At 37.5% G+C, this 27,768-nt stretch overlaps 1 protein-coding gene across 16 annotated transcripts in view; it reads right to left on the reverse strand.

The window, feature by feature from the left end:
- Nucleotides 1-27,768, reverse strand: part of BBX (BBX high mobility group box domain containing) — a 273,907-nt gene that overhangs the window by 39,236 nt on the left and 206,903 nt on the right. For all 16 annotated transcript variants that reach the window (XM_050781996.1, XM_050781993.1, XM_050781992.1 and 13 more), the window contains 2 exons: nt 24,463-24,537; nt 16,557-16,637 (listed from right to left, as the gene is read on the reverse strand). In XM_050781996.1, the coding sequence (XP_050637953.1) occupies nt 16,557-16,637; nt 24,463-24,537 (156 nt within the window). The remainder of the gene's footprint in view (nt 1-16,556; nt 16,638-24,462; nt 24,538-27,768) is intronic.

A 27,768-nucleotide genomic window follows, 5' to 3' on the forward strand; every position in this document is an offset into this window, starting at 1 on the left:
ATCAGCCCACTTCTGCCAAACTAACTGAAATGAATCAAATTAATAGAAGGCTGTGGGCACTGTTACACAGTCATTTAACTCGCGTCAAACATATCTCTGAATTGTCATTTCCCAGCTTCAACAGAAGCTTTTGCTATGAAAACAAGACCTGGTAGAAGGAGGAAGGGATTCGGAGTTGAAAGACCCAAGTCTGATTCTTAGTTTTGCTACTTATTAACTTTGTGACCCAGAATGAATCACTTGCCCCCTCATTCCTCTGTCGCTTTTGTAAAAGGAAAATGATCCTAGAGCCTATCTCAGAGGATTCTGTGTGGTCTAAGTGAGACGATGTACTTAATTGTAGTACAGGTTGAATATCCCTTATCCGAAATGCTTGAAAACAAAAGTGTCTCAAATTTTGGATATTTTTTTGATTTTGGAATGTTTGCATTATATACTTACTGGCTGAAAATTCTTAAACTGAAAAGCAGAAATCCAAAATGCTCCAATGAGCATTTTCTTTGAGCCTCTTGTTGGTGCACAAAAAGTTCTGGATTTGGCAGTATTTTGGAGTTTGGATTTTCAGATTAAGAATGCTCAACCTGTATTTAATAATCCCCAAACTCTGTTCAGATGTTTGCCTTTTCTTTTTTTCCAAGGGAAATGAGGAAAACAGAAATAATTTCTATCTGTCCACTTGAAATTAGAAATGATATGATGAATTGCTAAACAATTATGGAAGGTTTTGAATAATGAACAAAACATTATAGGTCCACAAATGCTGATAGACAACTCTGAAGTCACAAAAGCTCTGAGAACAAACTTTTGTTTTTGTTTTCTTAACTCATTTGTTGGCAAATTTGATCTGATGTGAACTCAATTGGCTGCAAATTCTGACCTGAACCAACCTGAAACTTTAGTCTTAAACAGTTTATTTCACTTACTGTGACCATTCATACACTTTTGGTATTGCAATAGTGATGCATTCGAATATGCACTGGAGAAGTTACTTAGTGTAATATGTATCTACTGTATAATTTTTCTAAAATCTGAAAGATTCTGAATACCAAAACACATCTGGCCCCAATTTGGTTAAGTTTTTATATTCATCATCAAAACTCCCCAAATTTCATGTACAGAACATTCAAGGGGAAAGTTGTCATTTTCCTCTCTGGCTCCCAGATACTCTGAAACTTTAATATAGAGCTATTTTTCAAAAGGGGAAATTTAAGCTTATTGCAAAACTTGTTTTCAGTGTCTGGGTTTTCATTTATACACACTTAACTGCAAGGCTCCCAAAATGCCAGCCCCCATGGAGGACACTAATGATACGAAAATCAGTAAGGTCATGTCTGTCTGCCTTTGAGGAACTTATAAAGAGATTGATGATGCTGATTTGGTCAAGGGCAGCAAAGGAAGTCTCAGTCATAACTTATTTTATCAACTTTGTATTAGCAACTTAGAAGGGAAAGAGTATTGGGAGTTGCTGAGTCAATGCAAAATCAAGCACATGGGTAGGAAACTGATTTGTTTTTAAAAACCATCATTTTATTAAATGGCAAGTTGTCAGAGATCATTACCATCTGTAAAATTCATTTTTAGATGGATAATACATTGAATTAAATACCAGATGCTCTTTTACCTCATTTTTCTCTTAGTATTTTCAATGCATCACCAATCTTCCTGTGAGAATTATGTTATGATTAGTAAGTCTGGGAAGAAATTAAAGAAAGGGTGGGGAGAGGCAGACACTGCAATTAAAAAAATGAACATGACAAGAGCACACAGCCCTTCAGATCATTCACAGGGAAGACATGAAATATTAAGGATTCACAACAGAGCTGTCTTTTTCAGGAACTCAGGTAAGCTAACCTTTAGACCTCAGCAAGTGGCTATGAACACTATGAACTTCTCTTTATTAAACATAACCAGAAATAAGCTCAAAGCAAAATGTTATCTTAATTCTGAATCACTGAAACCTTTAATATTCCCTGCATGTTTTACTCTTATGGGAGAATGTACTGCTTTTATATCAGTTTTGAAATAATTTTTATTTTCCTTTCTCAATTACTACAGCCCTTCATGAATACCTATCCCATGTTGGGGGAGAGAAATTATACTAGTTCTGCAGAGAAGGCTAGAAAAGCATTCTCAAGGTACATTTTATGTTTTTCCACCACTGTCACTCTGGTGGCTTTTAATAGGTCACTTCAGGAACCTTCATCATACAGGCACTAGTTTTTAGTGGTATGCTGACAGTCTGCATTTGCACAGGTTCATCTTAGCAAACTTAGTAATACTTTGCAAACTCTATTCTAGGCTTCAATATATTTCAAAATGATTCTCTCATCACCCCTGATAGGATTCTACAGCTAGGAATGAAATGGAACAAATACACACATTCACTCTGGGGATGTATTCTGGGAAATAGCACAATATTTCTTGTGTAGGTAATTACACCGAACACTGGTCATGCTTTACTTCCTCATTTCAGGCTCTTAAGAATTTTTTCACAAACAGAGTATGTTAATCCTAAATTATAGGAAAAACAATTATATTGCTGGAAGTAAAACTATAAATGTAAATCAAATAACTCTGAATTAAAACTACAAATCGCAAATCTACTCATTAACCGAAAACCCAATCAGACTCTCAGAGTTGGGTGTCACTCTAGGTTTTCTACTTTAACCTACCCACTGCAGGAATTCATTTTACTATAGTATTCCTGAGAATTAGTTAACCAACTTTTGCACAAAGACAGTGAGCATATCACTCTATCAGACAACAGTTCTGCTGGAATTTTAAAAATATTGAGCAAAAATCAATCAGCCTCAGTTCTGTTCCCTGAAGCACATGAATTCCCTCTTGCTCATAGCACAGATACAATACTTGAAGACAGACTTTATGTTCCCGGAAGTCTCTTCCCATTTCCCTTAACAGCTCATCACATGTAAATACTTCCACACTTCAAAAGTTGGGTCCCTCTTACCTAGATGCAGTAGGTGTCCTGAAATGAGATGGGTTTTATTGAAAGAGGCTGGGCTCATGACCAAGCATCCTAGTTTGCTTAAAGCCACAACAGTAAGCTATATAACTTAGACTTGAAGCCCTACGAGGAAACAGAGGCTGAGAAATGGGGTAACAGTATATCCTACATTGGGCTGTTGTGAGGCAAAAGTGAAGAAATGTATATGCAAATACAACTTGTAAATGATACAAAGCTTTACAAAGGTTGGGGAAAATGGATACTTCAAAATTTTTTCTATCTATCAGAGAGCTAGCTATGTATGTATGTATGTATGTACGTATGTACGTATGTATGTATGTATGTATCTATCTATCTATCTATCTATCTATCTATCTATGAATGACAGCGTCTTGCTCTATTAGGTAGACTGGAGTGCAGTGGCATGATCATAGCTCATGGTAGCCTCGACCTCCAGGGTTCAAGTGATCCTCACATTTCAGCCTCCTGAGTAGTTAGGACTACAGGTTCATGCCCGGCCTTTTCTTCCCCCCCGCGTAGAGAATAGGGGTCCAGCTCTGTTGCCTAGGATGCTCTCCAACTCCTGGCCTCAAGCAATCCTCCTGCCTCAGCCTCTTAAAGTGCTGAAAGCACAGGCATGTGCCACTGCGTTTGGCTGGCTATTTCAACTTAACAATATCTGTCTAAGACTATGTTCCTAGCCTATACTAGATTAGAAGGGGTAACTACTTGTCAGTTTATAGGAATGCTCTTTTAATGGGACCCAGAGCTTAATTTTTTTTTAAATAGGTCACCCATCTGGCTTGTGTTGGGTTTATGGTCATGTAAAATCCTGGATTTTCATACCCATATAATAGGCTGGTAAACTTGGTCTCTTTTATTCTGTATTTTTATAATTTATGTTTTGCACTTAGATGCAAGACTTTCCCCTTTTTCTTATTACATTTATCTCTTCAAAATGTGAATTATCTTCCATCTTTGTACTATACACACATTAAATAAAGCTGCTTTTCATGTCTTTGTCCAAATCTTTGGTAATAATGTTGAGTAAAACATGGCTAAGGACAGGGCCTTCTGCCAAACTTCTAGAGCCCTTTCATGAAGATGATCTGAACATTAATAAACTTCAGCAATCTAAGAATACTTTTTTCTCATCCAGTTGAAATCCTCCCATTTTGTTCACAAAACATTGTAACACTATCTGTCAAAAGTCTTGCTAAAATCTGGATACGGCATGCCAACAGCATTCTCTTACTCAATTTTATGACCAACCGTAACTATACCAAATAGAAAATGAGGCTGGCTTTTGTACCAGTCAGGGTCTAATTAGGCAAACGGAAGCAACCTAAAGCGTAACTAGCAGTGGGAATTTAAGGCAGGGATTAGGTTAGTTACACAGGCCACGAAGAACTGAGACACCCAAACAGGAGGTGGTGAGCAACACAGGGGTTAGGGACAGCAGGAAGCCACAGAAGAAACAATGGGGAAAGAGTGACACTGAAGCCCAGTGGAAGATGGAAGCATGGCGCACCTATCTGGAGAGCGCTGGAACATGGAAGAGAAGCTGCCTTTGCCTTACCCTGATGCCTCTTTACCAGTTCCCTGTTGACCCTGGCCTCTCCCTGCCTCCCATCTCCCAATCTCCTGCCAGTGTCTCCCATTAGCAGAACCTGCGTGGAAGCAGGGGGCCTAGAGCCAAGAAAAGGCAGTCAGCAGTCACGTGGGGCAAAAGGCAGTGGGCAGGGCAAAGAGACTGGCATATTTGACAATGACCCTTTTCAGAGAAACTTTGATAATTCTCTGTTTTCATCTTCTTTTCTGTGGATTCAAACATGATTAGAATGAATTTCCAATTAAAATAATTTTCAAAGGTTTCTAGGAATTAATAGTCTGTATTTTAGAAATCAGGCTTATTATTTTTAAAAATTACAGTGAACTTTTCTCCTTTTTGTTCCTATTGAGCTCTCCTATTTCACACAACTTGTCAAAGATTACCAAAAGTGAGATTGAAACCCAATTTGCAATCTGTTTTCCTACAATCTGTTTTTTCCGTTGTCAGAAACCTGAATTAATATACTAAGACCATGTGTACTGTATTCTAGCTTTTTCTCCTTTTTTAAAATTGGATACATATATGTATCTTCACATCCATGGAAGAGAAGCTGCCTTTGCCTTACCCTGATGCCTCTTTACCAGTTCCCTGTTGACTCTGGGATGTGTGTGTGTGTGTATATTATTTATATATAATATATTTTATATAATATATAAAATAAATATATAAATAAAAATAATATATAAAACAATATATTATATATATTATTATTACACTTTAAGTTCTGGGATACATATGCAGAATGTACAGGTTTGTTACATAGGTATACACGTGCCATGCTGGTTTGCTGCAACATCAATCCGTCATCTACATTAGGTATTTCTCCTAATGCTATCCTATCCCTCCCCTAGCCCCCTACCCTGTGACAGGTCCCAGTGTGTGATGCTCCCCTCCCTGTGTTCACGTGTTCTCATTGTTCAATTCCCACTAATGAGTGAGAACATACAGTATTTGGTTTTCTGTTCCTGTGTTAGTCTGCTGAGAATGATGGTTTCCAGCTTCATCCATGTCCCTGCAAAGGACATGAACTCTTACGGCTGCCTAGTATTCCATGGTGTATATGTGCCACATTTTCTTTATCCAGTCTATCATTGATGGGCAATTGAGTTGGTTTCAAGTCTTTGCTATTGTGAACAGTGCTGCAATAAACATACGTGTGCATGTGTCTTTATAGCAGAATGATTTATAATCCTTTGGGTATATACCTAGTAATGGGATTGCTGGGTCAAATGGTATTTCTGGTTCTAGATCCTTGAGGAATCATATTCTAGCTTTTTCTAACTTTGATTTAATATATACTTATCTTCTTTTTTTACCTATACTTTTTGGTTTGATCATAATTTTCCTTGCCCCCCACCAAATGGTGACAAAAGCAATAATTATATAGTTTACCTTCTCTTGTTTCTTGTTGGCTTTACTTTCTCTAATCCAGACAAAGCCAATTTCTTTATGTAGCTCTCAACAGCTGAAAATTGTCTTAAGATTTGTTTGTTTTTGCCAAGCCCTACCTCATACTGGATTTTAGAGTAACTTTTTTCTTACTAGTCAATACCATACTTTTGTATTTTTGTATTTCTCCTTGGTTGTCAAGCAAGATTTATATTCTTTTACAAATGAATTCATTAGAGTTTATGCATAATCACAATTTGAAAAAATCTTCCTCATTCTTTTACTGAGATTGGATGTGTATATGTGTGTGGAGAGACAGACAGACATTCTCATTGACCTTGGTCCTTTTTCCATTTTAGTGCTTATTTGCATGTTCAGTCTCTGAATTTTTTTAAACTCACTTTTCCTTACGTGAAAAGTATATATTTGACTTTTTAAAGCATTTTCCTTCTAAAGCATTCTCCTTTTAAGCATCTTCTTCTAAGCACTTTAGTTTCTTGTCTATTAATATGAAAATAATTACAAATAAATTCCATAATTTTTATTTTTGATATTTGTTCCACTGCATATTAGGCATTTCTACAAGATATAAACAAAACCTGGGAACAGATACGAATGTAGTAACATTTATAAGATGCATCACTCTTGGATGTAAGCAAATCCCTGGCCTCTCCCGTCCTCCCATTCCCCAGTTTCCAGCCAGTGCCTCCTACTGGAGGAACTCAGGTGGAAGCAGGGGACACAGGAGCTGAGGAAAGGCAGTCGGTAGCCATCGGTGGTCACTCTCTTGTGTAGTCAAAAAAGTCTGACAGTGATGTACTGGAAGGCAGTTTCAAAAGGCAGGGATGGGCCAGGTGAGGTTAGCTCACACCTATGATCCCAACGCTTTGGGAGGCTGAGGCAAGAGGATCGCTTGAGGTCAGGAGTTTCAGACCAGTGTGAGTAACACAGTAAGACCCTATCTCAAGAAAAAAATAAAACATGCACACACCCACACACCCAACCCCCCCCCAAAAAGCAGGGATGCTGGAGCCAGGGCCAGACTGTCTAGGACTATAGACAGGCTCTGCTACTGATTAGCTATTTTCCCTAAATTTTTCTGTGCCTCAGTTTCTCAATCTATAAAATATGCATGCTAAAATTATTGCCTTGGGAAAACTGTGAGGTTCAATGAGCTGCACATGTAACAGTACTTAAAATAGTGCCTAGTACAGAGCTAAAATAATGTATTGTAATAACCATCCCTCTGGGGCCTTATGCCATACGGAATAAATACTAGCTTAACAGTAATATTCATATTAGTATCATTAATAACATGACATGTCTTTGGTAGACTGCCTTGCTCTAAGTGTTCATTCTAGGGTTGAATGATTCTATCATTGGGAGAAAATACACAACAAAATTAGATTCAGGAAGACCTCAAATCAGTTGTTTTTCAAGAAGCAACTCTAAGAAACATGTAAGAAAGCTCAGTTCTACTCTGGGGTACAAGTAGATCCACTTACATCTACTTTTGGATGCACTCATCAACACTGTAGTGGGACTGACAAATGTATGCATGGATGGGCACACATACAAGCACACAGAAGACATAAAAGAACATAAATCAATGTGAACTCAAGTGAATAAGGCTGCATTTTGGGAAACAGAATTAATGGCTATTATTAATTTACTCAAGTTGCCCTTAATAGAGGGTGAGTTATTAATCAGGTATTGAAACAGTACATGCCTCAGTAAATGACAATGTATTCTTCTAATATTATTTTAAATTGGACAATAACCTTTTTAAAAAGAATGAAAAATCATCTAGACACTTTCCAGAGATGGAATTCCCGTGACTGCATTCAAAGAAGTTAAAATGTTAATGTTGTAAATCAAATGATGGGCATAAATATTTGATAACTATCGTCTATTCCCTCAGGTACTACTTTATTTTTTTATAACTGTAACTCAGTGGGCATAAAATGTATTCTGTTCACCTTTGTATTCTCCTTCATACCCTAGTACCTTTCAAAAAGAAGGCATTCAACAGATAATTGTGTTTAATAGGATGGTTCATTAGTTCTGAGGTAATCTATGAATCTAAAATGTATTCTGATTCATACAAGGAAAGAGTTACTTTACAAGTCTATAAAAAACAATGGTGGCTGGGTGCGGTGGCTCATGCCTATAATCCCAGCACTTTGGGAGGCTGAGGCGGGTGGATCACCTGAGGTTAGGAGTTCGAGACCAGCCTGACCAACATGGTGAAACCCTGTGTCTACTGAAAATACAAAATTGGATGGGTGTGGTGGCGTGCACCTGTAATCCTAGCTACTCAGGAGGCTGAGGCAGGAGAATTGCTTGAATCCGGGAGGCAGAGGTTGCAGTGAGCTGAGATCGTGCCACTGCACTCCAGCCTGGGCAACAGAGGGAGACTCCGTCTCAAAAAATAGCAACAACAACAACAACAAAAACAATGCTAATTATGACCATACTACCGCTTGGTCCAGCCCAGCAATCATACTGTCCTTAGTTATACCTCCCAAGAATACCAGTGAAATTAATCACCAATATTTTATCTCTGTCAGTAAAAACCATACTGAGGTTTCTCACTGTTCTGTGTAGTCAGAAGGGTCTGACAGTGATGTGCTGGAAGAAATGGAACTCACTCCCAAGAGGAAAACAAAAATCAATATGTTAATACCTAGGATTCCTAAGGATGTGCATGTTAGACCATGAATAAAAAGTTTTCTTCTTCAAAATGATTACAAAGAAAACAATTCAATAGAAATACTGAAGGGGTGAGATAAAATGTGTAGTAAAGGGATTATATTTTATGTTCCTGGGTTCAGGGGGACTGTCACACTTTTAGTTCAGGTAAAACCATACCTTAGGCTCAGTTTGTTATTGGGGACTCGCTTTAAAGATAAAATAAACCTTGGCTGCATCAAGCTTTAATCTTTCTGAATCAGATGTATTTTAAAATGTATTCTTTTCTACTGATGTTAAGATATTCATTTTTTAATGTGTTCTGCTTTAAAAGATTTAATAAAATGATCAGTGGAAAAATAAATTATGTGTACTAGATAACAGAAGCAGAAACCATTGAACTGGCGGAGGTTGTGTATCCCCTATGCGAAAACTTTGGCATTAGAAGTGTCTCAGATTTTGGACTGTTTAGAATTGTGAAATATTTGCACATACATAATGAGACATCTTAGGGATAGGACCCAAGTCTGAACACAAAATTCATTTATGTTTCATATACACTGTATATAAATAGTCTGAAGGTAATTTCATACACTATTTGAAATAACTGTATATGGAACAAAGTTTGTATACACTGAACTATCAAAAAGCAATGGTGTCAGGTGTGAAATTTTCTGCTTGTGAGGTCATGTCAGAACTCAAAGTTTTGGATTCTACACCATTTTGGATTTTTAATTTTCAAATTAGAGATGCTCAACCTGTCCTAAGAAATGGTAAGTAGTTCCAAAATGCACCATATAATTTTGCTCTTAATTATACGTTGTCTTTCATTGTCTATTATAAAGGAGTTGGCTAGATTAAAAACAAGGCAGTGTGAAAACAGACCTACTGACACCATCAAGAAGTTTCCATTTCCAAATCTCTGCTTTTTAGTACAAAACAAATGTTTTGCAGCCAAGGTATATTTACAATCATTTTGTACTGGCTTATTATCTGCCAAAACAGTGTAGACATAACCTTAGGATGGCATTTTAGCAGTGTTTTTCAGGATGAGCATTTCTCCCATAATTAAATAAAACCTGAACACTTGTGCCAGAGAAATACACACTGGTTGATGGTTTCTGAGAATAGCAATGCTGCTAAAAAATTCAATTCCATTTATCATAAGAGATAACTGGTCACAGAACAGTGGTCTAAGCTTCTCTCAACACTAAAATCTGGGTGTATTTAACAGTTTTGTAGTTTGCTGAAACAACTGGACTAGGTAACATGGTGATTGAAATATTTTTCTTAACTCACTATTTCCTCAGAAATGGTACTGTTTCTGAAGACTCTGAATGGGGTGGAGGTGGCCTTTACTCCAGAAGCCCATCTACTAAAGTCTGCCGCAAAGAGGTTAAGGGCAGTCATTAAGTACATTCCTATACTTTCTGTTCCTCTAAAAATAATCTAGTGCAATTGGGGATGAGGTGAAAAGATTTAGAACAGGAGTTTTCTAAAAACAACTCACAACTTTGTATAAAATGATAAGGAAAGAAACCCACCACAAAGGTCCCCTTAAATGTATTTTAAGTATTAGAATTCATTTATATGATGATCGTGTAGGAGGAGCTGAGGTGGGATGTTCTAGGTTTTAAGGGGGTTATAATAGGATGGATAATGCACATCAATAATATGAAGACAACAGAAGTCTTAAATGGAGTCATACATTGATCAAATACCACCAATAATTGGGAACAGTGGAGGGATCTATGGTGACTGTCTCTGTCGTCTGTGCTCTCAGGAATGCAGGTTTCTGCTTCCTATTTACTTGGCTAGCAATCTTCTCCCTTTCCACTTTTCTATTATTGAATTTCTCTTCCCCCTACCCTCAGCATCTTTCAGCTCTTCTTTTCTACTAGCAGGGCTTACTCTTTGTTTGCAACCAACCAACCTTCCTGAAGCAGGGCTACAAGGTCAAGGTCAAACACTCAGGTTCAGTGTTGGAGTCATCTTTGACTCCTCTTTTTCTTTGCCTCTCACATTGACTCACTCAAACAATTCACTTGAATACCCCTGGAATCTCTTTCTGCCTCCCGTTCCCACTGTCAGCTCTCTCAATTCCGGTTCTTATCTTCTCATACCTGATGTCCACAGGGGCTTTCCACTCCATTCCATACACAGCTGCCAAGAAGATCTCTCTAAGTGCTGCTTTTATCACTGTGTAACCCCATCCCAAATCTTCAACGGCTCCTCATTATTTTCAAGTACATATTTATTTGCTCTGCACTAAACATTCTCCCAATTCTGACTCACAGCTACACTTTACCTTCATCTTCCATAAACACAGTCCTCTATTCCTGCCAATCTGATAGACTTGTTACCATCCACCTTTCTCCTGTGCTTGCCTTAATCCCTTTGCTTTATCTCCCCCAGCTGTCCATTTAATTATGTGTAAGTCACAATCCCCGCTACATACGGTGGTCAGGTATAAAGGAGGGAAGTGAGCAAATTTTAGTGGATAATGGCAATGACTGTTGGCCTCAGACTCAGGGCTCAACAGGGAAAGGACAGGACAGTCATTTGGAGAACAAGCATCTAAGAGGGCAACCACTAATCAACTCTGACCAATTGTTCTCATGGAGGGAGGCTAGCTTGATGTCTCCAGGTCCTCTAAATTTTCAGAAGTCAGAAATCTGTATTTATTTGAAGTTTTAATCTTCAAATATTAGCCATGAATTGAACTGTAAAATATAATATAGGTCAACAAAATATAGGCCAAACAAAGGATCTCTGCAGGTTGGATGTCACCCAGAGACTGCTAGTTTCAGCTTCTAGTGGTGCCTAAGTAAGCCCTTCATTGAAAACCATCTTTGTTTTTCTTTCCCCTGTGCTTGGTCTCCAGAACATGCCTGCTAATATTTTCTCCCTTCCCTAGTTTCACACATTCATTTTTGTGTGTCACTCATCACTCAAGTGGAGTTTCATCATTTCATTGAATGATTCCTTTTAAAATCACTTGCACTATTTCTTATTCCTTAAATTGTTATATCTTTACAACTAGAGCATAAGCTCCTTGAGGACAGGAGTTGTATACCATAATTTCCTACAATTCCCACAGTATCTTCCAAAGTACATTCCCAAACAAACACTTATTTAAGGTTGTAAGATGCATCCTGGCAGTTTCAAAAGCACAGACAGTTTTTAAAAAGAAAATATGAGCTCCATTTATTTGACAGCAGTCTTGGACGATCTGTCATCTTATTCAGCCACACATACATGTGTAGGAGTAAGCTGTCTTCCATAGAGACTTTTATAATGTGTACACTCCTATAACAAGCAACTTGCACAGTCTTTTCTATTAATCTAAAACAAGGCGTGAGAACAGCCTAGTGTTTAAGAGTGCAGGCTATGGAGACAGACTGCCTGGGTTCCTATCTAGGCTCTAACACTTACTGTCCATGTGACCTTAAACAAGTTATACAACTTCTATATCTTTTGGTTTCCTAATGTGTAAAAGAAGAATGATAGTAGCTACCTCAGAGGACAGCTGTGAGAATTACATTAGTACATATAAAGTACTCAGTGCCTAACACACAGCAGATTATAAATGTCAGTCATTATCATCTTAGGTTAGATAACATATCTGTAGAAAGAGCTGCTATAAAAATGTATAATGCATTTTAAAGAACATTCAAAATGGTTTCAGAAAAGTGAGAAGCAGAACAGCAATCTTTTAGGCTTATGTTCCAGCCTCTAATCAAAACACTAAAACGCACTTGGGGGTACCGTGTTCCTATATCACTGATCTTAGAAGGTTTACAGGTTTTAGTTCTCATTGCACCAAAAATATGTGTATATACACATCCAGATAACTTCAGTCATCTCTGTTATTGGCACAGAATACATCCTCAACAACCATTGTGAGAATAAATGAACAAGCTGTTCTACTTGTTATATTAGACAATTTTGGTACTAGAGATCTTCAAGATCTTTTCTTTGCTGGAATGTACACAGGTTCAGCTATCTCTGACCCTCTTCAGTGTCCTCCAACTACAGCCACTATAATACACAATGATCTCCAGTGGGGATGCTTTGCTGTTCTTTATATGACCTGACCTAATTAATTTCAAAACGAAAGGAAACACAATACCTTATAGTACCTGCACAACTTAAATGACGGATAAACTGAACAGTATGAACTTCGTGGAGGTCCCAACATAAAGCATTGTATTTTTGTCAATTCCCTGACCTCAGACAAAACCCTTAAAAATATTTGGAACAAATCCCAGAATTTTCAGGTCACTTTCAGCTATTAAAAGTCTACCTAGTTTAAAATGCCAATCACACACCTGAATTAGGACTTCCCCAGGAAATCTCCTGGCTCCAGGAGAACGGGGAGGGGGAAAACAGGGAGCGGGTCTTTACAATGCCAAAGCTGGGAGTACAGGCCAATCCAAGTATCTCTGTGCCTGCTGCCAATTTCCTCCAATTTTTTGTTTGTTTGTTTGTTTGCCTACTTACGCAGGTATAGGGCACAGCAGTAAATATATGCCCCAAATATTTCTTACTTCTCACTAAGGAGAAGACATTTCTTGTAAGTAACGACCCCCATGTTTGGAAGGGCTGTTCATTCACTCCTCTTACTCCAACCCACAGGAATGGAGTTGGAGAAAGGTGAGTAGTTAGTTTGGGGCTCGTTCCTGGCCCTTCTTTCACAAGGCCTAAAACCTCTCATTTAGAGAATAGAAGACAGAATGGGGGAGGTACAACTAACTGCCCATGGTTATGTTTTTCTTTTTTCTTTGTTCCTGCTAACTCTACACAAGACTCAATGGCGTTCTCAGAGGATGTCATAGGCAGGGGTGATATTCAAAACATTTAACAGGCAGGGGTGCCACCTAATCAGAGGGGATGTGCCCTCCAGGTGCTGAAGGGTATTCAGGTGGTTGGGTTACAGGCTTTTTCCTGACAGTAGGAAGTATCTTGGTGCTTTAGTATAAAGAAGGCAAACCAGCTGAGTATCACTCCTGCTTGCAGGCACACCTCAGAGGGTCCCGAGCAAAGGCATCTCTACCATATTCTCCCCTGATGTGAGAGACTGTCCCAGGCCTACCTTATGCAACCCCTCTCTGTTACTGTCCAACAGTCTTTTGCCTGATCACATGGATCTATTTTCTATTTATCCACTTGACCCTTGGGAAACTCATACATCTTTATAATGCCCAACTAAGAGTACAGCAGGCCATTCTGAGTCTCTCCATGCTGCCAACTTCCTTCAGTTTTCTTTTTTGCCTGGTCAGATAGGTAAAGGATCCAGCAATAAATTGATGTTTAAAATATTTCTTGTTTCTTGCCAAAGAAGAAGAAGACATCTTTTGCATGTACCTCCCTCAATCTTTAACAGTGCTTCTCTTGGAGCTGCCTTCACTTCCCTTGACATGGGACATAGATAAAGAATGAGAATTACTTCTCTCCTTTCCTCCCTGGGACACAGAGAAAAGGCAAAATATTCCAGATGTGTGGATAGCCTATGATAACCCTCTACCAAAGGATGACTTGAGATTGGAGTGGGGATAAGAGGAGGAACTCCTGGAGTGTTAGATAATAGTTGTATTAGGGCTATCTCTTTAGAAATCCTGAGATGGGTGTGGCCCAAACTAGAAGTAGTTTCTTGGTGGCTTTCCCTTTAGAATGTCTGAATTTAAGGTTGTGTCTTCAAATTGCAGACACCATCACCAATTCTAGGCAATAGGAAAAATCTTCAATATCTTCTTATATTTATTTATCTTAAAATGCATCAGAAATAATTAAATGTTATATTTTGTGAATGAAAAATGGACATCAAATACACATGGAATAAAAAAATTAAGAAAGCATAAATCTACTGGTGATTATTTGGAGATGCTGCTTAACCATTGTGCATATATTTAAGTTTAATTAGAAACTGGAAGGCTTTAGAATGTTATTCTAAAATACACTGTATTAGTATTAAGACATCACAGTGATTCAGTGCAAATAACAATGCAAGAAAGTTTTCTTATTTTTTAGGGATTCTGTTTTATTAAAAGTATATATTTTTGCTCAAATGTCATAAGAAACTCAGTCTTAGTGTAAGCTGATTTGCTATAATTGGAATAGGCTTATTTCAGTCATTTTACCCCGTTAAATTATGATACCAACATTCAAACATCTGTTAAACCATAGCATCTGTTTCATATTTGGGACGCATCCCTACAAATTAGAAAAGTGTTCTTTTTAATGAGTTCTGATTTAATAAGGAATCCTTTTTTTATGACTGCTATGCCAAAGAAAGAAAACGAGAAGATGAATCCACTCTTTACCAGCCCCCCATGCAGCAAAGTACCCCAAAGGTTCACACATTTTTAACAAAAAAAACTGTTTAAAGATAAATATCACATATTGAAAGTTGGTTTTACATTTTAGTATTGTTTAATATTTAAGAAATCATACGTATTTTTGTATATATGTATGCCCACATACATACACACGCAATTATATAACCAGCACAAGCAGAGGGTCATATACCCATATTATTCAAGAAAAATAATCACTTCGTTCAAATAAATTATCTTGACAATCTATACAGTCTTAGAGTTACTAGACAAATGCATGACCTCACAGTCTGTCTGTTTACTAGGATTTGTTTACAACTCTAACTCCAAAGGAACTCTCTTGTCAGATCTTCACTGTTTCAGCTGTATCTGGAGTAGTACTTTGCACTGACTCATGCAGTTCTTTTTAGAACTATTCCCTGCTGTCTTCATTAGTTTTCCTTAGAGTTTCCCAGTCACTTGTAGCACTCTATTGTGGTCTGAATTTGTCCTACACAGGAAGCATGTCAATGTACTGTCAGACAACAATGGGTTAGTTTGTTCCATTGTTTATTAATTTTACTTTTTAAGGACTCTGTATTTTTATATTTCTAATTTGGACCTGGTAATCTTTAAAAACTGAATTTAAAGATATTATATATTTTAAATGCATAAGTTTTTATGATACAAATTACCATAAAATTTAGAAATTTTAGAATATGATTGGTTATTCCATTAAGTTAAATAAACTACAAAAAATTTACAAAAGAACTCAAAGGGAGCTCATTGAAAGGAAACCAGAAAAATGAGAGAAAAGAAAAAAAAGTTTAGTATGAGATTTTTGGTCATCCACTTTCTACCTCCTAATTTATCTTACCAACAGAGAAAACTGCTACTAGAATGTCCAGGTGCTGAAAACATTTCTTCTGTATGTTTCTTGGGTTAGGGCAGTCACAGGCTGGCAGAGAAAGCCACTGCCTCGCCCACTCTAGCAACAGGTGCTTCTGGCGTCTTCCTCCCCAATCCATCCCCCACCAATAAGGGCTCTGTTCCTCACCAGCTTTATGAAAGCACGTTTTCTACTTTGCCAATGGAAGAGTAGCATTTTACACACATGTCACATCAAATGTACAACTGATTCATCTTATAAAATCAGATTTTAGAACATGTCATATTAATTCTTCACCAGGAAAACAAAAATTCAAACATCAACCATCTGATGTAAAAGCAGCGCATTCTGGAGATTTATAGATGGTTTATGGGAATCAGAAAAGGGGAAAATAACCACAGCTATTCTTTTGTGTTCAGGCTGGACTTACATAGCCAATCGAAGTAACCTTATTTTAAAATATTACCTGTGAAAAAAATTTTGCAATATCGCCAGGTAACCGTTCCCAATGCTTAATGACTCTTAGTGGCAAAATTCAGTTTTCCTAAATTAAAGGTTAACCCTCTCATTGTTGAAAATTAGATGTAACTCGTTTTATGGTCACAGGAGAGATGGTGCAGTTTAGGAAACACTATTAGAATATTTTGCGATTTCCACCTCTGCAGATCTTATCTCTATATATTCTTAGGAACTTGCCTCTGCCAGTTGAAAGAGTGCAGACTTTCCACAGCGTTTTACAGGCTCAGCACCACCCAACTGCGAAGTGTTTGAAGAAATCTATATTAAAGACAATCCACATAGAGAATATTAGTTCTGATACCAGAATCTTTGCTTCTCATTCATACACATTCAGGAATTTTTCTTAGTTTTTGAGAGTATCATTGCTCTCGTGTACCAAATAACAAAACACGTCACATCTGGGATGATCATTTTGAGAACCATTTTCAGTAAATGACCTCAAAAATAATAACAAAAGTAGGTATGGCTGTTTAATAGTAAGAATATTGCCTTAGATATTCCAGGCTTTAAATTTAACTCTATAACCTTAAAGTGAGAAATGTATTTCAATTTCTATTTAAGTACTAACTTAACAACTAGTCAAATATAAAAGAGATTTAGAGTTATTTTGCATTTACCAAACAATTTTTTTTTTGAGGAATATATTTGGGATCTCTGTGGAAAGACAGCATCAAGTCAGTCAACAAATTTTGTTTAGAATCCAACATATATGTGCAAGGCCATATGACAGCAGCTTAGGAACCTAAGAGTTTTATATAAAACACTGACCCTGGCTTTCAGAGTATGCTCTAATGTACATGCAAAGACTGATAATCAAGATCACAAATCTGAGTTGTACAGTTAATGGCTTATGCTGTATTGCAGTATATAACATATGTACGACATTAACATTGACTACATAATTTTCTGTACATTTGGCTAAATAGTGGCTGGGCATTGATAAAAATGAACAGCACTGCCTTCTCTCATTTTTTTAATAAAAACTTCATTTTCAATTTCTAGCCTCGATAGGAGCTGAGAAGGACATACATTCTTAAAGACATTTAAAAAGCATCTTTACCTGGAGAAGTTCTGTCATTGTTAAGAGTAGATAGCTATGGTCTAAGCTTTTAGATTCTTTGTGATTCTGAATTCTTTCTCAGTTAAAAACAAAGCTATTTCTCATTTCCATTTAGTAGGTAATCCTGCCTATGACTATATCCTTAAAGGTGACCACAGATCCCACAGGTGATTCTATGAAGTTGCTAGCTCCCAGAGACACTGGGTGCTTTGTGCTAGAGGAGATTTTCCCTAGAATACTTGCTGAATAACAGGTCTTTGTAGAAGCATGTATTTAATAATGGCCTACCTAGGCCACTGAAAAGGGCCTAGCTTAAGGAAGTTCCTCCTAGGCACTATCAGTTTTTACAGAGCGTTTTTCTATTCATCTCTATCATTTACTTTTTCTTTAGAAGATGAATTTATGGGGCTCAATCTTTCTGAAGTTTGGAATATTTTCTTCTTGCCGAATTTTCACTGATAAATGCTACTTCTGCCTTTTCTAGACATGTTGAATTCAATTACTCACCTTATCAGGAGACTAAGAGAAAACAAACACATTAATACCACTGGCTCTCAGTGCTTCAGGGAATGAAGGACTGAACATAAATGCCAGTGCCTTGAATCAACGCAAAGAATATGGCCTTTGTGCCAGACAGTCAAGCTTTCATTACTTGCTGCTGTGTGGACTTAAGCAAATAAGATTTTGAGCCTCATTTACCTTACCTTCAAAATACGAACAGTAATACCTGCCCGGAATCATGCTGTTAAGATTAGGTTGGATGCTAGTGTAGGGCAGTGCTGAAGAGATATTATGCTCTAAATAAATGGCCCAATTATTACTAATAATGATTTATCTTTAACACTTAAACATAAACACCTTTTTAGTACAATCCCAAAAATTAGTTACACACTGAAGTGGAAGAGAATTAAAAGTAGCAGTGTCTGCAGATAGTTATTAAATTTAGTAATTTGGAGAGCATTAAATTTGTCGCATAATCCCATGACACGCTCAAGAATTATTGAAGGACCACAAGCTGGGTAGCGCTGCACTTCACACCCATGCTGTTTTTCTGCTTCTTCCACCGGCTCCCTCTGCTGTTGCTTTTGAAACCTCACTGCAGGTTTTCGTTCCCTGTGTATGTCACTCCCACATATCCTGTGCCCAATGCAGTGCATGGCACACTGAGAGGCTCATGAACGACTGACTGCATGGATGCACTACCTGCCCTTAGAGTTAAAGCACAGCTGTCAGAGAGGAGGCTTGAGAATGGTCCCCTTCGGTTTAGTAAGAACCGTTTTCCTTATTGCCTCTGGGAGGATTTTCACCTGCTTGCAGGTACAGGGAAGCATTTTAAATGCTCAAGGTTGCTGGAAGCCTGATTCCCAAAAGGGCATGTGTGGGGGGAGGTTCAACATATTTTAGTAGTCCGACATTTCCAGAATCTCCTAACAGTAACATTTTTATGGCATTACACAGTGGTATGATTTCTAAAAGTTAAATCAAAAACTTAATTTGAGGGAAGGAAGTGTGGAAAACAGAGCATATGTTAATTTCCATGGCTTGGTCCTTATCTTAATTTCTTTGCAGCATTTGACAGTGCTAGTCTTTCTTTAGGAAAACCCCTTCCTGCCCTTCCATTACCGCAGGGTCCTTGCTTTCCTCGTATGTCTCAGGCCACTCCTCGTGGTTCTTCTTTGCTGGCTCTTCTTTCCATAACAATCCCTTCAATGTTTTTCCTTAGTATTTTGTCTTAGGGCCCTCTCTCATCTATGCTGATGGCTTCAATTTCAAGCACAGCTAGTACAACAATGATATGTTATATCACTGTTTACTCCTGCCCATGCTGTTCTGCCTAAGAGACATATACATCCTTTCAGATAGGAACAATATAGTTAACATCTGTTTTCCAATGACTGGTCAGTCTGGAGGGCGGTATGTGTTTGCTAGGTTGGTAGGTAGAGGGCACTAGTGGGCCAGACTGCATAGGATGTTCATGGGCGTGCTTCTTATTTTCCTCAAATTGGATAGGGCTTGCCAATAAGTTAATTTCACTGTATTATGTGATGTTCGGATAAACAATATTCATCCATAAAGGCTAGCTACAGGGTGGATGTGATAGTACATGAAGTACAGCTAAAGTGCTAAGAAAAATGATCACCCTGGATGTTAAATTGCTAATTTTATGGCTGTCTGAGGTGGGTGAACAAACAGGTGGTAAAGACCAGAATCATATTAGGTAATGGTGGAAGTCTTTTGCAATTATAAAGGTATTGTAAATATTGTAGTTTGGGAGAAGATGACTGATAATTGTTAAAAGAATAAGTGAGTCAAAGAGCAAATAAGGTGTTCCTTTCCTTATCTTCCTTATCTAAAAAGAAACATTAGTGCTTCCAATAAAACACATAATACATCCACTGATTAGTTACAGTGTAAGTATTTTTTTTTTTTTTTTTGAGATGGAGTCTCACTCTGTCACCAGGCTGGAGTGCAGTGGTGTCATCTCGGCTCACTGCAAGCTCCGCCTCCCGGGTTCACGCCATTCTCCTGCCTCAGCCTCCCCAGTAGCTGGGACTACAGGCGCCCGCCACCATGCCTGGCTAATGTTTTTTGTATTTTTAGTAGAGACAGGGTTTCACCGTGCTCACCAGGATGGTCTCGATCTTCTGACCTCGTGATCTGCCTGCCTCGGCCTCCCAAAGTGCTGCGATTACAGGCGTGAGCCACAGTGTAAGTATATGGTGTTTTTAATTGACTGTAATATTGTGTAACAAACTGAGCATTCCCTCATGAAAATAAATGGATTAAATTTATACCTACTGCTTATATACAATGGTGACAATATTTTAATTTTGGTGACATTATAGTTATATTTATATAGGCAAAGTAAATATCTTTGAAGGGAAGTTTTAAAGTCCAAATCTATCTAAATCACCCAGATTAGCTCTGTGTCTTTAAAGTAAATATAATTTTTCAATGCAAAGATATCCTCTAGGTGTAAGAGTCAGCCACAGAGCAGATCAGAGAATATGTGGATTGGTCATGGCTTTTAAGCCTGTTAAATAATTAAAGACAACAGTTCCTTTCTGACATTATATTTGGTCATTAGTCTTTGGTAAACCAGATCTAAAAAGTGACTGATGTGTCACTACCTGTAAACAGAAGATGCAGTTAGGAAACTCATTCTGACCAACTTAATGAATCGGAGCCTAGAAACACAGAGTAGATGGCACTTTGGATGGGCCAGGCTGAATCTGGATGAAATATGGCTGTCACCTTGGAATGGGAGACAGGCTGAAACTGGGGGTGGGGAGTGAGAAACTGTCTCTGCGTTCTGTATTTCTTTCAAAATCCTGATTTTTCTCCTCTTAAATGTAAACATTTATGAGGTACCTACAAACAAATATGTTTATTCAGTTTCACGGTTCCATATAGATTAATTTCAATGAGTTTTTCAATGATCAGATTTGGTTAAGAAGGAAAAATATCTTTCTCATCTTGCAAGGAAGAGATCAGAACTCAATGAAAAAAACAAAACAAAACAAAACATTTCCACTTAAAGAAATTACCAGGGTTTACTGTTAAAAGTATGTTTCTCAAATAAACATTTCACACGATAAATAACCCATTTCCAAGAGAAAATCTAGTTAACTTCTTCCCAGCGTTATAAGCGTTTGTAAATAAAATGAACAGAAATAGTTTCTGAGAATTTTGCATGCCTGATCTTAAAATGATATTACAAAGCTAAATATTTTTAAAAGATAAATTGTTTCCTAGCTTATATAAACACCCACTTCTCTTTAAGTGTACATAATAGGACAAGGAATCCCTCTGAAAAGAGAAGGGCTATAAAGTGCTCCACTCAGTAATTTTCTATTATACATCAATCCCTTCCTCTCTTGACCCTTCCACCGTGAAGTCCCAGAGATATTAATAAGTGCCTTACCAATAATGATTTAATAATTTGGGTTTTTTAAAAAAACACATAACTACAGAGCCGTGGTCTCAAACTGTGGTTCTCTAATAGGAAACTTGTTGGAAATACAAATTCTCAGGCCCAGCACCGGATTTAATTAGTCAGAAGCTTTGGCGGTGTGGCCCAGCAATCTGTGTGTAAACAGCCTTCTAGGTGACTCTGATGTATTATAAAGTTTGAGAACGTTTGCTTTTGACTAATTAAAACAAGAATTTCAAGAGTCTTTGGGTTTTCTCAAAGGTGATGGTGTTTTACGAAATAATTCTAAGAGCTTTAGGGATATCGCAGTGAGTAATTACAGCCTATTCTATTTCTATTGCAATACACATGCTCATAGCAGATTTTAGTAGATATTTTTATTAGTTCATCTAGTTAGCTCTTATTTAGCCTTAAATAAAACCAGCCCAGTATTGGTCTGACAATGTGGTCAGATTGTAAGATGTTAAAGATTGAAAGTTAGGGTACTGTTGGGTTAGAGGAGGAAAGTGAAGAGAGAGGTTATGTATCCTTTGAGAACCATGAACTACTCTTGTATAAAGACACATAACATTTACAGCTAAACAGCCAAAGATACAATAATTTAATTTGCTGAGGAACTAGGGCTATTACCAATGGTTGCAAAATATAACCAGGAAAAGTTATATACTTGTGGGGACTGCATCTCATTCTAGGGCAAAACAGAACATGTATATTTTTACATCATCCATTTTATTTTGGTCTTTCTGTCATATATGCCTTCCTATATTTTGAAACAACTCCTAATTAAGTATACAAATTAATAATTTTTTAAAAGGCTCCTCGAATCCTGCATACACTTTATAGCTAAAAACCCCAAGAGTCCTCAGGAGATGAGTGCTGTAGAGCAAAGGGGCAACCTCTGGAAATGCCACCCTGCATGACTCTCTCCTCTGAGTAAGAAGTTCTTTTCTTCTCTAGAAAAAAAAACTTAGTATAATTAAGAGGCAATGACCAAATCTCATTCAAGAATTAGTGTACTGAGCAGCAAGGACAAATTAGTTTATGAAAGGCATGGGATCTCATCCTGCAGAATCACAGGATGGTGGCTATTACACCACCAAACTGGTCCCTTAGAGCTGTCCCCAGCGCTTCAGGAGCTAACAAGTGTGATGATGGTGTTGCTAAAATAACAATCATGGCCAGGCATGGTGGCTCTCACCTGCAATCCCAGCACTTTGGGAGGCTAAGGAGGGCAGATCACCTGATGTCAGGAGTTCGTGACCAGCCTGACCAACATGGCGAAACCCCGTCTCAACTAAAAATGTAAAAATTAGCCGGGCGTGGTGGTGGACACCTGTAATCCCAGCTACTCAGGAGGCTGAGGCAGGAGAATCGCTTGAACCTGGGAGGTGAAGGTTGCACGGAGCCGAGATGGTACCACTGCACTCTAGCCTGGGTAACAAGGGCGAAACTCCGTCTCAAAAAAAAAAAAAAAAAAAAAAAAAAATCATACACTGAATCATAGGCTGAGCGGTGATAAGAGTTAGAACCAGCATGAGCTGAGATATTCCATTATTCCATACTGGTATTTTAAGTTGAGCTGGATACTCTTGGTAGTCAATGCATATGTAAATATCAGATGTGGCAAAGATGAGCCACTACCTTTCTAATATTCCTGCTATGCAGTACAGAATTTAATCAAACAGAATACATGGCAAATCAATTCTGCTTTGAAAAAAACGTTTCTGAAAAGTTGGATAGAACTGGCTCAGACATCAACATTAAAAATAAATTTAGTCAATATGGCAAAATTCCTTTTTAACTCTGAAGAATTAATGGGCATCAATAACTGGAAGAAAGCAAGAAAGTATTATTAACAAAACTATTTCACCTAGACAGTGAAAATAACAGCTTCCTTATTATAATGGAAAATTGGAACAAAATCTTAATTTATTCAGATTAATTAAGCAAATTTTTCTTTATGAAATAACATTATATATTTTTGTTAACAGTTTTATACAATAGCCCTCAGCAGCTAAACAAATACTATGGCAGGGAAGCCTAATACATAAGCAGGCCAACCGATGGTATAAAGTCATAGCAGTTGACACACGTTGTCCCAAGAGGAAACAGCTTTTTTTCTTTTTTTTTTTGTAAGAGCCAAAAGTAATTTTTTCTCATTTTCAAAGTAAGATGGTAGGTTTTCTTCTGCCAAAAGGATATCATTTTACATTCCATTTATGCAGTACTCTTTATTCAAATGAATCAAAGTGATTCAATACATCAATATTAAACAGCGCAGTCCTGCTTGTCATTTTCTCTCAACCCTATAAAAAATTGCTTGGTTTATGATATGCATTTTTTAGTTGGGATAAAAACGAAAAGAAGAAAAGACCTAAAGCAGATAGTATCTTATTTTCATAAACTATATACGTTTTATTATTTGCCACATAGTGCTCATTAGAAATGAACATACGGTTGAGGCCAGGGCTTTTGTGGCAAAATCAAGAATATCAGATTTGTCTCTGCAGCATACCAACCAAAAAAGTTGCTCTCTGGTGTGTGCTCTCTTCGGCTGACAAACCAAAGAAATCTGAGATCTTACAAAAGCTGACCTGATCTAAGCCTGGGATTACACACTAATAAAAATACTGGCTGAAGCTACATCACATTGAAAGCTAATTTAACCTGATTTAACAGGTCGTATTCACCACTGCAATCACTGTGAGAGTGTTATTCATGAATTATAGCATCAATTTCACTATTGGAAAAATTTAATAAATCGAAACCTTCTGGCCTTCGTGTTGACAGCAGTTTTTCCAAGCTTTTAAAATAAATTAAAAACAAGATAAAATGAAATAAACACATTACTGGTATTCTGAATGAACTCTTTGATGAATCCTTATAAAATGGGTGTAAAATCTGGAGCTGATTTGACTATGATTACATCAAAGGCAGCAGAAAAAGCAATAAATATTCTGTTATGTACATTATGTTAATAATGACAACAGGCATGCCTAAAGTTCACTATACATTATAAAAACTCCATTCCAGTATTCCTGAGCTCAACAAGTTTTCTTAGCCCAAAAAGCATTTTAAAAAGGCCATACCTCTGCAAACTGAAACAAGGCGGATGTTTGACACTGCTTTGTAGAAGCATCAGGGTGGGACGTACTTGAAGATATCTGAAAGGAAACGAGCAATTCTTAATGCACGATGACATTTTTCCACATCAGACCATAAGATTCTGCCATATATTTTCAACTGTAGACACTGATAAAGATTTAAAAATGAGTCATTACCCTCAATCCCTTTAGAAGAGCATTATAATTGATAAGAGAAGACAAAGGCCATGTTTCTAAAAACAGATGATTATAAAGAACAAAGACTGAGTATGGCTCATTTGCTATGTCTTTGGTAAGGGTACCAGGTATATATCAAATAGCAGTTAAGAAGACCTGTTGAAATAAATTTCTTTACTTAAAAAAAAAGGAAAAAAATGTGTATTATTAAAAGCTGGAGGCTGCAAGTAAAGCCACTCCCTCACTCTCTTCCCAACACCACTTCCTCCAAGCTCTTCTCTAGTTAGAGGCAGCTGTGATGCAGTGTTGGTGAAGCATATGGATGCGGGTCAGGGTATCTGGGAGACTGAATCTCAGCTCTGCTACTTACTTACCCACATGACCTTGGCCAGCTCAGCTAAACTTTTTGAGACTTACTTTTCACCACTGTAAATTGATGATGATGAAAATAATCTGCATTTTAGAGGATTATGGTGAAAAAAAATAAGCCATAAAAGATGTTACCTAGCATGGCACCAGAACTCAATAAATGGTTTACTAAATATGAAAAGTATTTTCTTCTTTCATAGCTCCTGCATCCTCCCACCCAACACGAACACGCACACACACGCGCACACACACGTGCACACACAAACACGCACGCAGGCGCGCACACGCACTCATGCACACACACGTGCACACACACACGCCCGCACGTGTGCGCACGCACACACACGCACACACGTGGACGCACACACGTACACACATGCACGCACACACGCACATGCACACACACACATGCACACACACACACGCACACACACACGTCAGTGGGTGACAATGAATAGAGTCTGCCACCCTATACTTGATTCAACTAGGGGACCTTTTGTTTCCAGTTGGTAATTATGGCAGCTTCCTTTGACTTTGCTCAGAGGAACATGTGGAAATACTTTTCAAGGACATTTTGGGAGCAAGGTGAGTTAGTAATTTTGGTTCCAAAGTGAAAAATCCTTTTATTCAGCTATAAAACAGGATAAAAGTGGGTCACAGGAGCAGAAAGCCTGGGCATTATAACTTCAGCCCATTCCCAATCCCACAAGTCTTTCCTTCAAGTAACTGTTCACCAACAACTCCATCAAAGGTTACTTACTAAGCAGTAAATCCACCTTCATCAAAACTCTTTAATTACAAAAACTGCTTTTTTATTTTAGTTAAACTGGTTAGAAAAACAACAGGGCCACATAGTTATACAGTATAAAAGTGATGTTTAGGAATGAGAAAGAATCAGGAGGCTGGGCACAGTGTGGCTCACGTCTGTAATCCCAGCACTTTGGGAGGCTAGGTGGATCACTTGAGCCCAGGAGTTCAAGACCAGCCTGGTAACATAGCAAGACCCCGTCTCAAAATAAAAATAAAAAAAAAATTAGTAGAGGGACTGACTGAGTAATTAATTGTATCCACTGCTGAAGCCATCAGGAAAATTTCATTCTACTGTGCTTTTTAATCAGATAAGCATTTTTAGAATAAATATCAGTAAGAACAACAAATATCAACCAAATCCAATTTAACAAACTAGGTAGAAATAAACCATTTTATCCATTGTAAGATCTAACCAAGTGTTCTGAAGACATTCAAGGATAACATTTTAGAACTTTTCTTGGTCAAACCATGAATCTTGTCATTTCAAGTGACCGCCATGTGCAAGTATGACAGAATCCAAAAATGAACCCAGAGAAATCTTCCTTAAGTCTTAGGAATTATAAACTCAGTACAACTTATTTCAGACATTACTTTTCATCCCTACCAATCCTTTATAAAAGTTAGAAAAAAATAAACAATGTATATAAGGGAAAATACATAAATATTGTAGGTTATACCTAAATACAATATATTCCTTTAAGAATTAAATCAGGCAGTGAACAAAATAGAACCAGTGTTATAATCTATCCAATTTTGTGAAAAAGTATCTCATAAGTTCTAAAAAAAAAAGGGGGGGGATGTTATTATAAATTAATATTAAGATAAGGATTTCAATTAATAAATACATAGGAGCTCCTGGAGATAGAGACCTTTTATATAAAAGCAATAGGATCAGGGATCTCTCTGGATCTTAGAAATGCTGTTAAAAGCCACAAAAGTGTACACATGCTAACATATCCAAAATTTCCTGTGAAATTTTAGAGGTTTCATTAGATGTTTAAAGGTTCAAGGATCATCTCTTAAGCCATTCTGCTTTCAAAGTTGGGACCAATCTTAATACGCTTATAACTGCTTCTGAAAAAAAAGAGTGCAGGCTGAGCGTGGTGACTCATGCCCTGTAATCCAGTACTCTGACAGGCTGAAGCGGGAAGATCGCCTGAGATCAGTAATTCAAGAACAGCCTAGGCAACGTAGTGAGACCCTGTTTAAAACAACAACAACAACAACAAAATTAGCTGGGCATGGTGGCATGCGCCTGCAGTCCTAGTCATCAGGAGGCTGAGACGAGAGGATCCCTTGAGCCCAGGAGTTCCAGGTTACAATGAGCTATGATCATGCCACTGCACTCTAGCCTGGACGACAGAGTGAGACTCTGACTCTAAAAAAAAATAAAAAATAAAAAATGTTCCCCCTGTACAAAACTGTAAAACAGTTGGGCAAACACCAGGAAGGATGACAGTGGTGAAGAAAGTCTGGTCGAAGACAATTCAAATGATCAAGGAAAGACCAGGTGGCTTAAAGTTTAAGAAAAAAATTTATCAATGAGGGCTCATACTGAGTTCTAGAGTAAATTAAGATATTCTGAGCAGTCTTAAACTCTAGACTTGATATCAAGGATAATGTGCTTTTATACACCATCTCTTTGAACCAGTGTCAAGAGACCTATTGAGCTGAATAAGTCTGACAAAAGAAGACTTTGAAAACTGCCAACCTCATGCTAAAGTTTCAATTAAGATGAAAGTGTACTAAAAAAAGAAAAGAAAAAGAAATGCATAGATTAGTTGCATAGCCAATAACCATGAGCTGATTCTGTCTTCTGTTTTATCAATAAACAATCAATAAATTACTAAATTCTAATAGCAATTCAATATATTCTTAACCTTACTATCCATGAGTAAAAATTAGTAATGAGGTTGATAATATTTAGTATGACTT

Source organism: Macaca thibetana, chromosome 2 (genome assembly GCF_024542745.1).
Source record: "Macaca thibetana thibetana isolate TM-01 chromosome 2, ASM2454274v1, whole genome shotgun sequence".
Lineage (NCBI taxonomy): Eukaryota > Metazoa > Chordata > Mammalia > Primates > Cercopithecidae > Macaca > Macaca thibetana.